Raw genomic sequence first — 14,930 nt, 5'->3', positions numbered from 1 at the left:
GAATTTGAAAAGAACAATCTTGACAGTCAAGTTTGAACTGAGGAAAACCCGGAAAATTATGCAAGTTATCCCTTTAAAATCAAACTGACAGTTACATAAAAACATCTAATTAGAGAAAGCTTTGGCCCAATCAAAAAGCAATAAAATTTTTAAAAAGTTGTTAGAATTACGTACAAATCCGTTTATGCGAAAAATTTCGTACAAAACTTCCGGCCTGTTAAAAATCCGCGAAAATCCGTACGGTAAGGAAAAAATCCGTAAAGTTGGTAGCCTTACTGATCAGTAATACGGATCAGGACGATCTTTCGTGGTGAGGGAGCAGTTGTGGAATTTTACTCCCGAAGCTTGAATAAGGCTGTTGCAAATATTTTTCAAACTTTGTGTTCCCCCCCCCCCCCCCCCCCTAGTTTCAAAATCGATTCGAAATATCAGTGGCATTTCTTTTCATGGTACATAAATACACTGCAATTGGGTACTAAAGCCCTATGTCCATTTTTATGTACAACGGTAAAAAACACGATTCAAAATCATTTCTGATCACTTTTTTTTTCATTTTAAAGGCTAGTATGGAGATCGGAAGGAAATGGGTCAAGAAACAGCTTTACGAACAGCAGAACAAAGGAGAGGGAGCGTTTTCTTGGGGCTTTTCTTCACCCTCTCTGGCTTGCTTTCGCTGCCGCTGCTGCCCATTTAATTTTTTTCTTGACCGATTCCTTCCGAAGTGCATACACCGCTTAATGCAAAAAAAATATTGACAATTTTTCGATGGATCAACTATGGTCCCCCTGGAACGATCTGTCAAGTAGGACCTTTTCTGACAAGAAGGGCCGTGAAGTTAATTTTTAAAAATTGAATTAAAAATCCATTTTAAATCCTTTGAGGTCGTTCAAAAGGTTATTGTACTCAGAAAAATAAGCTTTATCGTTGTGAACAATAATATCACAAATTTAAGCTTAATTTTAGGACCCAATTAAAATCATTTTAATAAGTTAAAATTTGTTTAAAAATATTTATAATTTTAGTGAATTTTATATAATATTTGCATCGCCCTAATGAAGAATCAGTAACATCTCAGTTCCTCAGGTGTGCGTACTCTGTGTGCGTACATTTTCAGTTCTAATAATTTTGTCAAATCCTCCCGTCCAACAAAGGACCACAGAAAGGACGTGTAACACGTTTCTTTATTCATTAAAATTCAAAGGATTTCATGTCCAAGAGGATGCTGAAAATCCTTTGAGTGAAATATACCGCAAAACTAAAAGGAATGTAAGCCCGTCTTACAAACCTATTCAATTTACTGCTTCTACTCCAGTCCAAGCTCCATCCAACACAAATCTTTCATGGGAAAAAAGAGAAATTGTAGCACTTTTCGAGTTTCTCTTGTTGGATCCCTGTACAATTTTTCAGTGTTGACTACTACTGAGCGAATTCATGCAATTCTCGACTCTTAAGCCAACACTTTTTATGAGATTCTCACAACTCCGCTTATCTGCAGTGAATACTATAACGTGCACGCGCTGTTGCTGACACAACCTACTCCAACTTCAACTTTATACTCAGAGTCATGTGCCTGTCTGTACGTATAGTACAACCAGAGGATGCACGCTAGCGTACGCCATAAACTATGTGTGGCTTGATTGTTTGGGCGTTCCGTTGTCCTGGTGCAGGCCACATCCTTGTCGCCGCCGCCGGGTTCATGTGGAAAACCAGCCCCAAAGTCCCCGAGCAACGGCGGATGATTGCATTTTGTTGCGTGTGGCGGTATGCTGAATTATTCTCAGGGTAGCCATAATGGCGGTTGCTATAATTTATTTGTGAATCGTTGCTGGTGCGTTATATCGTGAAATGTCTGCTCGAAAAAGATAGCGAGTGCCGCGAGATAGAACACGCGTGACTATATTGCATTGGGAGTATTTTTTTTCCTGCAATAATTAATTTGGTTTCGCTTTTTTCAAATTATCCAGAACACGCCGTGTCCGCAACCCGAATAACTCAATTAACAATAATTTGTCTTTCGATTTATCGCTGCAAGCCTGGCCACACACTCCACTTTGGACCGTTTCGTGTTAGCAAAGTAAACTGGAATACACTTTCCAAAGTTATCCGAGCAAGAACCTACTTTCAAAGGTCCTGACTAACTTTCCCTTTTAACCGGTAGCAGATCAATCAAATCGCGTGAGCAGCAGTGATAAATATCAACTGCGCGATTACCATTTTTCCTTCCTGTGGGAACGTAACAAAAAGAGAAGAAGTGAACGACGACGCCGCTATGAATTGCTTTTACTAATGCAGATGTGGAGGTTATCCAGCTGGGAACTAGGATTACTTAGGGTTGATCTTGGAAAAAAAGCGTGATGGTCCAAGAGAAATAGGAAAAAGGCCTAAGCGTGAGAGTAAAAAGGTACATTAAATGAACTGAGAGAATAAATCAACATAAAAAAAAATGGCGGGAATCGACCTTTGAATCGCACGGCAGTGCACATTGGTATCACCTATCACGATAAGGTAAGAAAGGTCATAAGCCGATATGGAGCGTTTTTTTTTTATTTATTTTTTTAACTTGCTTCAATTAGACAGTTTGCAAGTAAAACTTTGCGGTACATATGATCAACCTTAGATGTGCCTCGAATCTATGCAGCTCAATGTCGATCGATATTAAGTTAAGGAGATATTAGACTATGGCAAACAAACAAACAAACTCGCACTTTTGTGTGTTTGACAGTTTGCAAAACTCGCAAACTTCTTTGCTGCAAACTCGCAAACAAAGCCAAATGAGCAATTCTCTGAGATTTCGGTCATTCGATTTTTTTTTGTATTTTTTTTATCCGGCTGAAATTTTTTTGTTGCCGTCGGTATGCCCAAAGGAGCCATTTTGCATCATTACTTCGTTCATATAATTTTCCATACAAATTTGGCAGCTGTCCATACAAAAATGATATGTGAAAATTCAAAAATCTGTATCTTTTGAAGGAATTTTTGGATCGATTTGTTGTCTTCGGCAAAATTGTAGGTATGAATATGGACTACACTGAAAAAAATGATACACGGTAAAAAAAATTGGTGATTTTTAATTTCACTTTTTGTCACTAAAACCTGATTTGCAAAAAACCACTATTTTTTTTTTTTTATATGTTTTAGAGGACATCAAATGCCAACTTTTCAGAAATTTCCAGAATGGGCAAAAAATCTTTGACCGAGTTATGATTTTTTGAATCAATACAGATTTTTTCAAAAAATCGAAATATTGGTCGCAAAAATTTTTCAACTTCAGTTTCCGATGTAAAATCGAATTTGCAATCAAAAAGTACTTTAGTGAATTTTTGATAATGTGCACCATTTTCAAGTTATAGCCATTTTTAGGTAACTTTTTTGAAAATAGCCGCAGTTTTTAATTTTTTTAAATTAGTGCCCATGTTTGCCCACCTTTGAAAAAATATTTTTGAAAAGCTGAGAAAATTCTCTATAAATTGCTTTATTGAACTTTGTTGATACGACCCTTAGTTGCTGAGATATTGCCATGCAAAGGTTAAAAAACAGGAAAATTGATGTTTTCTAAGTCTCACCCAAATAAAACCCCACCATTTTCTAATGTCGATATCTCAGCAAATAATGGTCCTATTTACAATGTTAAAATATGAAACATTCGTGAAATTTTCCGATCTTTTCGAAAAAAATATTTAAAAAAATTAAAAATCAATACTAACATTTCAAACGGTCCAAACATTCAATGTTACGCCCTTTTGAAATGTTAGTCTTGATTTCTGGAAAGTTAGCATTTGATGTCCTCTAAAACACATCAAAAAATGAAAAAAATAAAAAAAGTGTTTTTTGCAAATCAAGTTTTCGTGACAAAAAGTGAAATTTAAGAATCACCAGATTTTTTTTACCGTGTATCCTTTTTTTCAGTGTAGTCCATATCCATACCTACAACTTTGCCGAAGACACCAAATCGATCAAAAAATTCCTTCAAAAGATACAGATTTTTGAATTCCGTAGAGAACTGCTCAAATGTATGCCGGCTGACGTTTCAGCAAACAAGTGAAGGCCTAAAAACAAAGCAGGCACACTGCCAAAATGTCAAATCGTTAGTTTTTTTGCGAGTTTGTTTGTTTGTCGTAGTCTTATAACTCCTTTAGTGAGAACGTCCACTCGTAAGCTGTCCAAAGGAAGAACGCCGAAAAACACGTTCTTTTAGTTAGAACCACCCTAACGGACACCTTTTTCCTAGACCCAACTAAGTTTTTGCGAATGAAAAAGGCGACAATCGGCACCACATCGGCCCCATGGCAGACGCTTATGGTACACAAGAAGGAGGAGATAGATTCCAAACAAGAGATAGTAATTTTCCAGTTTTTTCCTCTTCCCTGGGCTGATGGAGCCCCTTTCCGGGCGCGCGATTCTCGTCGAAGTGGAAATTGTTGTAGCTTCCTACCCTCCACTTGGAGTATGAATTCAGTAGCAGTTACCAAAGGTGTGAGTGCCAGTATTTGTAAGGAAATTGTCCGCAACGAGCTGTTCGTGGTTTGATTAAATTAAATTTGACGTGATGGAGGAAGACCGGTGAAATGGGCTGAAAGCGTGGAGCGCGCTTCCCGATCATCATCATCAGAGTAGACTTTTTTTTTTTTTTCATAAAATTATTTTTATTAGGTCCTTTTCGGTACTGGGACCTGGTTAGGACCGAGTCGGCTTTTGTAATTACAAAAAACTTAATAATTACAGAGGATCTTGTGTGTAAATGTTAGTGGGAGGGGAGCCGATTACCCGCGGCCTACTCGGGGAGAGTAGACTTGAGATGTATCAATTCTGTCAATTTTGTCATCTGTCAAAAGTGTATTTCATAATTTAGGTAGTAGCTAAAATATGCACAGGAATGTACTTAAACAGGTGCATGACAACATCATGTCTCCTTCAGATCGAGGTCAGATTGTCGTCAGACATCACACCGGAAGTCGATACTGGCAACCGCTGAAGTGTCACTAATTATATGCTTGCTAATTAACAGAACCCCGGCACTTTCCTCGTGGAAACTATACCCACTTTCTTCTGATTCTTGTCACCACATGCTGGTGGTGTATCGGTAGCATAAATCCAGACACCAGATTTAGTTAGTGCGAACACGCAACGTCGCATGTCTGTCACCTTTGGCTTTTAGTATTCCGGACTACTTCGTCCAACCGAACGAGCAATTCAACTAAATGGACTCAAAATTTGTTGACTGACCGGCTCAGCCCCGCCACGTTTCGGCCTTTTTGTTATAAAGTAATTATTTTTAATTTAACGATCAATTACAAGTGCCACCGCAAGCAGACACCGCCGCCGTGACAGGAACAAACTTTCCTCTGTCGAACACAAACAACGTGCCATTCCGGTCGACACGGACCGAAGTTGGTTGTGCAGGAAAACCTCCCCGGTGGCAGGAAGGAACAGGAACATACATTCCCGTATCTGGGTGCGGACACAGCTGCTTGCACGTGCCCTGTTTGCCACTTACAGTTTCTGTATCGGGTTGCGAGTTTGGGGTAAATTGACAAAAAAACAAGCGAAACCATCCGCCGCCATTATGGAAGATGCGTGTTACTAGCTGTCAAAATTTTATAGCAAATCGATAGCGTGCCACGTTCAGCAATTCGCAAACGAATCAGAACAAATTCGAATGGTGTCGAAAGCTGGCGTCGAAACTTTTCTTTGGATAACTATGAGATATTCTGGCCACGTTACTTCCGGGTAACTCCCATTAGGTTTAAGAGCTGCCACACATGAAAGGAAAAAAAAAACAAACTATATCTTTGGGTGTTTGTGCATCTGTGGACTCCCGTCCGAAGAGGATCCTTAGACAGAAAACTGTGTTTCGCTTGATAGTATTGAGCATGTTTCAAATGGGAAACTTTTCACATTTTCCTACAGCAATCGCGAGCTGTCAATTCACCCTGAAGCCATCATCACGGTTGAAGATTGACAGCTTTTGGCCGGATGCAGATGCAGCAAGTTTTCTTCCCGGCAATTAGTTTTCAAAGTCTGGGGGTGGCGGATGGTACTTGCATTTAATTGGAACTGTTATGTGTGGAAAATTCATTTTAGCGCGCACACAAAATTGTGGAACAAATTCCGTTTTAATTGTCAATTAGGGTTGTACGGCTGCAGGCGGCTTTTTGTGGCCACAAAAGCACTACAATTTGTTTGCACAAATAGCAATCGATTGGATAGCATAGATATCAAATTAAACTTAAGTTTAGATTTCTCTAGGCAAGATGAGGCCCTTAGGCAAGTTTAGATTGATGTATCAAAATGTCATCATGAGATACCTACCTCTAGTAAAGAAAATAACAAACAAATTGCTTCCGGTGACTGACTTGGCAATTTTGACGTTTTATTTGCACTTTCTACGCGTTTACTGCCGTTCTACGCATAATTGTCCCATGCCATTTTAGGACGATTTTGACTTTTTAACATTTTTATGTTTAGTTTTTTGTATAATTTAAGAAACACACATAAAATCTGGTACTTTGTTCGGAAACTCATTGAAAACAACATCAAGTCTGTTTGTCCCATCGTTAAACTTCTACGCATAATTGTCCCACCAAGTATTTTCTCATACGGAATCAATAGTTTTATGAAGCATTATGTCGTGTTTACCTGTTGTTTAGCAAGAGGATCACAAAAAAACAGTGATACAATTAGGCAATTAGGGACACATAGGGCAAATAGGAACCCATGGGTCAATTATGCGTAGAAACATAAAAATCGATCGATAAATTTCAATCGCGTTTTTCTCAGTTGCACTTTTTCGAACATGGGACAATTATGCGTAGAACGGCAGTTTAGATGCAGAAAAACCTTTTATCTCGCTAAGCTTTCAATTTTGGAGATAAAATGTTGGATGGTTGCAAAAAAAGTCACGTTTTTCGTGGCACGTCCTTATCGCGAGCAATTTTCACCACACTGGGAATAATCATTTCATTCCAATCAAGTGTTAAAGACCTGTATTTTCCTGTCAGGCAATACTTTAATTCTAGAGTTTTTTTTAAAAGGACCTATAAACTATTGTCTTCTATATGTTTATAGGACCTATTCAAAAAAAAAAAAAAAACTCCAGAATTCTTACTGGCGTTAGAGGAAACATAAAGAGGTTAAATGTATTTTTCTAAGATCCTGAACTTGTTTAGAATCTCTCGGACAAGCATGTTTCAAATCAACAAATCCCAATGTCAACAAATGGCCAATGTCGAAGTGTAAACAAAGAGTCTATCCTGGGTGCTGAATAGTGGTTCGCAAAACGGCTTCAATTTGGAACTGTCAAAGTGGAACCAATTTACTGTTCGCCTAAAGTTGAGAGTATTGTTATCGATCATTATTTAATTATTTTTTTTTTGCAGGAGTGAAAAATGTGTGGCTTTTGAGGACCTGGAGTTAAAGCCAAGAAATCTTTAAAAAGTTGGAGGCGAGATCGTCATTTTTTATAATTATGAATGGAAGTTGTTTATGGAGTCGATGCAGTTGTATCCATCCAGAAGCTGTCTTTATTGTTTTATTCCGTTTGAAAACCTGGTTTAGTGAAAATCTTCTATGCTTGTTGGATCAGTTTCGCTGTTTTTTCACTGGACCAGGAAGAGCTGCAGGATTCTAAAATCAGTCTGGGAATTTATCTGCGACATCGCAGAATGACACTCTCGTCATCCGTAAAAAAGAAGAAAATCTTCTAACCGATCGAAACGCGACAATTTTCTAGCAAACATTGTTGAAAACTAGACAAAATAAAACACAAACTACTGATTATTAAACAGCTCATTTACCAGTAAGAAAAAGCCATGCTTGTGCTTGAACAGCCTCCTACTTTGTAGATGTAAACAAAGTGGGATCATTCGAAAATCACGTTACGCATTCTCTCTGTTCATCACCCAGAGTCTATCCTGCTCCTGTCAGTTGACGTTTACATTAGAAATGAGCAGGATAGACTCTTCCCAGTCACGGCGTTCTAGCAGGATTCTAACAGAGTTCTTTCAGAGCTAGATATTCTCACAGCAATCGAGCAGAAATTTTCCACCATTCTAGCAGGATTATGGCAGAACCAGCTCTGCTAGAATATTGCGTGACTGGGTTTGTTTACCTACTCTTCGCTACCGAGCCAAATCGACTTGAAGCTCGAGCCAAAATTCTCACTAGATCGTTTAGGTTAATTTTGAAGGGAGTCGATAAGTTTGATTATGTTATTTCTTGCAAAAGTTCTTATTTTGAACTCAAAATGACAAACAAAATGACCCATGTGACCTGTGATTTTTTTTTGTCGTTCGACTTTATCTTTATTATTTTCTCTCTGCTAAAATTTTTAGTACCTGCCACGCTCTGTTATAGCCCACTCTAGAAATGAATTAAAAAAAAACACACACACAATCCTAAACAAACACAACAAACAGCGACATTCCGCACGGTTTAGCACTATGCGGGGTCATTTAAGCCGCGACACTTTTGTTGTTTGGCGTCGTCGGCACCGTCGCCGGAAGTGTACCTCAAACGCCCGGTGTGACACAGATTTTTTTTTTCGCTGCTGCTGGCCATGGAAGCGCCTCTTCTGGGTTGCGGCGCACTCTTGCTCCGCACGTGTGATGCAATGAATGTTGCATACCGATAGGCGCCCACGCAGGGCAAACGTCGGTGGCGCCCTCTGATGTGCTTTTTTGTTTGTTTGTGCTTTTTGAAGCTTATCTGGGTGGCAGCTGTCCGGTTTTAGTTTGGGGGTTTTTAGAAGGAGGGGCAGGCAAAAAAAAAACAAACTAGAACTCGTCGTTCCGTTTGTTTGCGCAAACTGTCACATAAATGTCAGGACCCGCCGCGATGCGTCAGCTTGCAGGGCGACTTTGATTGTGATAAATTATGTCACTCTGATGCAATGGGATAGAGCTGTCTGTTTTTTAAAGAATACTTTATTTCACCATGCCAACATTTCATCATTTTCAACGAATCGATAGCCAAGCGTTGAGTAGCGGATTTTTCCTCCGGTGAAAGGTTCCGGAACGTGCACCACCAACGGAAGGAACCGTTTGGAGGGGGCCAACTCGAAGCAATTTCTCGGATCGCCGAGTGGATCGAACCTTCCAACTTCGTATGGATCGCGTAGAATGTCGTATAGTCGCAACCATTCAAGCTGGGGTGGGGCCTTCAGAACGCTGTGCCGTGTTTCACAATTGGTGATGAGAAGTTTCTGAAATGTGTGGGTAATTTCAAGTTGATAGTTCTAAAAACACATATTTTCTTCATACCTTTAGATGAGTTGCCTCGATTTTATTCGGCAGATTGGATCCATAATGCAAATGTAGATTCTCGACATTAGGTAATTCTATAAGAATATCTTCCAACAAATCCTCAATGGATGAGTTCAGTATGGTTAGCTTCGTGACTCGGGTTGTGCGGAAACCAAGCGTTCGCTTTCGTTTCGATGTGCCGGGTAACCACTTCAGGTACAGTTGGGAGACATTTGGGAACTCTGGAATGGTGATTTCCTGTGCTGTGTAGCCGCGCAGAATGCCCAATCGACGGACCACGTCGTAGTCTCGAAGGCGTAGAAATTTGAACACCGTTTCTTCCGCGATCAACGCGTCAAGTTGAGGGGCGTTGAGCTGCAGAGTGGTTGAACACTTTATACGCAAAAGGGTCAGCTTGCAAAGATTAGGGCAGTCAATGGGCGTTGCGATCGGAAGCAGTTCTAACGATTCCAGATGAAGTTCGTGAAGTTGCTGCATCATAAGAAATTCTATTGAAATGACTTCTTGTAAAACAGTAATTTTCAGAGTTTTCAACTCTTTAGCGTATCTAGATACGACGCGCAGATCCTCTGGAACAGGTCTTGTCAGATTCAGCCAGATTAGATTCTTCAAAAGTCGACTACTGTCAGCTAACTCGTGATCCTTGAAGGCGTAACCATCAATCGTAAGCTGTTTCAAGTTTAAGATATCCGAGTCGAACATACTGCTCCCAAGCAGACTGTAACAATTCAGATGTGCTGTCTGAAGAGCTGTACAGTCGAACACCATCAGGTTGTCTTCGTGAAGCACTAATCGATTAACGCCAAGGTATTTAAGTCTCGGTACCGTAAATGTAAACGAGTGAGGCATTTGACAACTCCGACTGGGCAGCGATCTTTCGCTCCAAATCAGGTTCTGTAATCGGCGTAGGTCAAGCAAGCATATTTTAGGCTCGTGTTTGCACACTTTGTAGTGATCCGAATCTTCAAACTGCTCCAGCACGATTTCCAATTCCAGCAGGTCAGTAAAACAATAATTATAACCCTGCAGGAACAGTACCAAGTGCTCGTACTGACCCGTGATCCGAAGGGTTTTCACTGACCATCGACTGAGGCAGGTTTCCAAAAGAATTCCCAAAAGTGTCTTTTTTATGAGGATGTCTTCCGTGAAGAAGATCTCTATAGATACGGCCTCGTACTGTCGATGGCTATCGACCAGCAACTGACGATCGATGTAGGAATCCTCGTTCGCTCGAAGTTTGTTGTTTAGTCTCACCTTGGACAGGCAAATATACGTGCCAGCGATTAAGGATGCAGTTCCGGTGATGCGATACCAGCGGCGACTGACCAGCGAAAGTACCTTTAATTCGTTCCATGAAAAGAAGGAAAATATGTTCAACAAAAGTTCTTCCGGTAAAGCTTCCATATTGCGTTCTAGCAACTGACTAGTCATAACATGATGACTGTTCTAACTAGCTGGCACCACCATTACACATAGGTAGGCTTAGTGATTTTTCACGCTCGAAAATTGCAAATTTCACGGGGACCTCAATTTCAAAACACCGAATTTCACGCAAATTTCGCGGAACGTGAAAAAAGTTAAAATAACTCTGAAAATCTTATGTTTAAATCACGAAAACTACTTTTTTTACGTAATTATATGTTATTCTTCGATAAACTAAAAAATCTACACTAAATTTGAACGTGACAAAAAAATCCTCCAAATTTTCAAAAAAGTTTCAACCTGTTTTATGGATGAGCTCAATATATTTTTTGAAACAAAATGCAGGGCATGCGTATGCTCATTTACAGAACTGCTTCACTGCTAAATTTTTTTCGCGCATTTGCTTCTGTTTTATCATTTTACATTTTATTAAATTTCATATCAAAGCAAGATTTAACAATCTTGTCCAGCCAAAACGAGTAAAATAATTTGAATTTTCGGCGACATTTACTGTCGTTCTACGCATAATTGTCCCATGTTAAAAAAGGGCAACTGAGAAAAACGCGATTGAAATTTTTCGATCGATTTCTGTGTTTCTACGCATAATTGTCCTGTGGGTCCCTATTCGCCCTGTATGTCCCTAATCATCCCGGTTAACATTTTATCACCCTTATTTGTAATCCTCTTACAGCTAAACAGATACACAAGATAAAATGCTTCTTAAAACTCATGATTTCGTGATAAAAAATACTTGGTGGGACATTTATGCGTAGAAGTTCAACGATGGGACAAACAGAGTTGGTGTTGTTTTCAATGATTTTCTGAACAAAGTATTAGATTTTATGTGTTTTTCTGAAAATATACGTAAAATTAAGCTTAATAATGATAAAAATTTAGAATCCCCTAGTAACATTTTAGGTTTTAAGTAGGCCATAAAAGCCTATTTAGGCCGTATGAGGGTTTCCAGAACCCTGATAAAACCTGTAAGTTAAAAAATGTTACTAGGGTCGTCCAAAAATGACATAGGACAATTATTCGTAGAACGACAGTTTAGCACATAAAAAATATTTTTTAAAGTTTTCATCTCACTTATCAAAAACTAATTTTAAAATCAAAAGGCAAAAATAATGTAATCTGTAACAAATTCAACATTATTATTGAAAATGAGAACAGAAAACATAAAAAGTAGTATTTTTTTAACTTTACGGGAATCATCCACCCAACTCGTTAGGACTCAGAAAAATCTGAATTGTTTTTAAAAGTTTTAAAGAAATACTCTTCATTTTTATTTATTTTATTTTTTTTTGTTTCAAATAACATAGCAGTAAAATTTTTATTGCAGCGAACGAAGATATTACTAAATTTAGTTTGTTTCTAAAAGCAACTGAACAATTTTTCGAATGGTACATATCATGCTTTTCAATTGAAAACTAATAAAATTTACTTAAACAGTCTTTATGGATGATATATTTATTATGTTGTTATTTAAAAAAATGATTTGAGGAAATTGATAAATTTCACGAATTTCTCGCCGTCAACGAAATCGTCAAAAATCACTAACCCTGTATTAGTAATTGAACCAGGGTATTCATTTGCTTAATCCTACAGTAATTCATAAGATTATTTTCATTCCTATTTGAGTCTGATAAATTATTTTAAGAAATATCGTTACAAATCCCCACAAACATAAAATTTCACGGGATTTCGCGGAAAAAGCCAAATTTCGCGGATTTCACGCTGTCCGCGAAATCGTGAAATTTCACTAACCCTACACATAGGGTAAAGTTCGAATTTTGTGCAAATGTAGGACTACCGTAAACTGTGTAGTCCAAAGGTATCCAACATTGACTTGTTATTCCAACGAAATATTTTGAAAGGACGAAAATAGGTTCCGCTACCCTATACTCTCAACAAAAGTGTTGCATCGTAATGTGGATTTGTACGCTGGTCTTAGTAGCGCACCGCGGGAAAGTCCCGCCAACTGCGATCGTGTGCGTTTGACCACAAGTATGCATTTGCCGGCATACTAACTTTCACTAAATAAACCGTGTTAAGCGTCACTCACAAGCGACGTAGCATTGATTGGTTAGAATATCTAGTTCTAATTATTTTGTGTTGTTATTTTTTAACTCGTTGAAAACTATATGCATTCTACATCCTAAAAGAATGTGTGTGTTAGTCGATAAAACTACTCGTGGCAGCTTAATTTGACAGCCAATATTAATGAAAGCACCATCCACGGAGTCAATCGCCTCGAAATCAATCAAACTATCCCGGATGGCCATTAGACTTCTTCACGGTTACGGTTACGGTTCTCGGGCAGCCAGGTCACAGGCCCGAGGCCATCGTCACGTGATGAAGACCGCGTGCTGACGCAAATTTCGGTGGCCGATATGGTGGTGGCTTCCGATGTTGACGAAAGGCATCCATCAGCGTGGGGAACCACCCCCTCGGAACGTCGCTCTGCTGACAGCCGGACGGATGGATGTGCTGCCATTGCCGGGGCTCATAAATCATTCCCCGCGTGTCATGGTGGGAATCTAACCGAATCGAACCGAAACTTGTCAGTGGTACCCATAGAGAGTGTTAACTGGTGGCAAATGGAACTGGGAAGCGGGATTCACTAGATAAAATCCGGCTATCAGCATTTTTACACGTTAGGGTTTTTTGTTTCAGGAAAAATATAAAAATTAAAGATTGTAACCATTCCCATCGGTCGCCTATTGTTTGCTCATCAACTTGAAAACAAACTAACAAATACAAAATATTGAAATGACCAGCAGCACTAAGGTGTTTTTGTTTAGTTTGAAAGTCAAAAATATTCAAAACGCAGCGCAATCCAATCGAAACCATTTTACAATTCAGACTGAATTTGAGCTCCCGGCCTGTCTGTCGCCAGTGTTGTGCCGCAACTGTCCCATATCCCATTGCCGTGACCAGCAGCCAATAAATAAATTTCCGTTCTAAGCACGTTTTCCATTTAATTTTTTGTCGCTAATGTCTATACCCAAGTAACCGCGAGGCACTAAATAGCGGCATTAAATCAGCATTATATTGGCATTTAATACCAGCAAATAATGCTTCAAAACATTAAATCAGCACTTTTCCCTTGAGAAATATTTCAAGTGGCGCACAGTGATGCCGATTTAATGCCTCACCGAAAGCTCGAACAAAAAAAACTGCTTTATCGACGTCAACGCTGGGGGAAAAAAAGGACAGCTAGCTGCTCCACACGCTTGGTGTTTGGCCTCCTTTGTTTTTTTTCTCCTGTTGCGTGTCGTGTGTGAGTGTGACACTTTGATGTTATTCTTGCATTTTTCTCGTCGATCTCCAGGATGCGCGCCAGCCAACTGATGTATTCTGAAATGAGTGTTTGTTTTGAAAGTTTTAATCGATGTGGTTGATGCATCGAACATTAAGGAAGACTTTCTTTCTGCTGTTTTGAGTTTCTGGTTCATAAGAAAAACCCGTTGTCATTTCGTTGGACGGAAATTATTTACGAGTCACACAGCAAATTGCGGCCAGCCAGTAAGTGCAGTGCAATCAATTACGGAAAGCTTGAGGTTATTAGGGACAAGTACTGGCTAAAGGCTAACGGGAACTGTTTTTTCCGAGGAGTGCTTGGTCCACGGTTGGCAAAATTTCACAAAGTGTATCAGACTTCCGGAAAGCAGCTTATTGCTTGTAAGAAAAGTAACTAAATTTACCAGAGAACTTTTGATAATGTCCTTTGTCTTTTGGATATATGTTTTGAAAAATTTGGCTTAATTACAGGCTGCAGTTTTCCACAAAAAAAACACTTCAGTCGGCGGGAATTGAACCCAGTTCACGCAAAATTATAATCTATGCACACTGGGGGAACTGCGCCTTAGCCCGCACGCTTATTAGAACGGTATGACGGGAGAAGGATCAAAGTCAATAACAGCGTGTCTGGCTGAAATGTTTCCCGTATCGATTGGTTACTTTGTTGATAAACATCAAATGCTTTGAAGCACATTTTCAAGGTCGTAAATGGTGATTTAATGCCAGTTGTAATGCTGCAAAGTTTTGGTACTTTGAGGCATTCGCAAAGCTTATTTACTACTTCAAAACATTCGAGTGCTGATTTAGTACTGAATTAATACTTCAATTTAGTGCTTGTGGTTACTTGGGTAGGGACAAGTACTGGCTAAAGGCTAACGGGAACTGTTTTTTCCGAGGAGTGCTTGGTCCACGGTTGGCAAAATTTCACAAAGTGTATCAGACTTC

At 39.2% G+C, this 14,930-nt stretch overlaps 2 protein-coding genes across 3 annotated transcripts in view; one reads left to right on the top strand and one right to left on the bottom strand.

The window, feature by feature from the left end:
* Nucleotides 1–14,930, top strand: part of LOC120423823 (uncharacterized) — a 48,575-nt gene that overhangs the window by 14,486 nt on the left and 19,159 nt on the right. The gene's annotated exons all lie outside the window — the stretch shown is intronic.
* LOC120423821 (uncharacterized) lies at nt 8,902–10,706 on the bottom strand. Its single transcript, XM_039587744.2, has 2 exons — nt 9,258–10,706; nt 8,902–9,199 (listed from the first exon to the last, which is right to left on the bottom strand). Exons 1-2 carry the CDS (start codon nt 10,689–10,691, stop codon nt 8,927–8,929), a joined length of 1,707 nt encoding a protein of 568 aa, XP_039443678.1. The 5' UTR covers nt 10,692–10,706; the 3' UTR covers nt 8,902–8,926.

The sequence above is a fragment of the Culex pipiens genome, chromosome 1 (genome assembly GCF_016801865.2).
Source record: "Culex pipiens pallens isolate TS chromosome 1, TS_CPP_V2, whole genome shotgun sequence".
Taxonomy (NCBI): domain Eukaryota; kingdom Metazoa; phylum Arthropoda; class Insecta; order Diptera; family Culicidae; genus Culex; species Culex pipiens.
Note: the sequence above shows the minus strand (reverse complement) of the source record. Positions and strands in the feature narration are given on the sequence as shown.

Bases quoted from the DNA above. Each gene is read 5' to 3' on its own strand.
- LOC120423821 (XM_039587744.2), bottom strand. From the start codon at position 10,691: ATGACTAGTCAGTTGCTAGAACGCAATATGGAAGCTTTACCGGAAGAA. The intron at 9,200-9,257 runs GTATGAAGAAAA...CACACATTTCAG, and splicing joins TCGAGGCAACTCATCTAAAG to AAACTTCTCATCACCAATTG.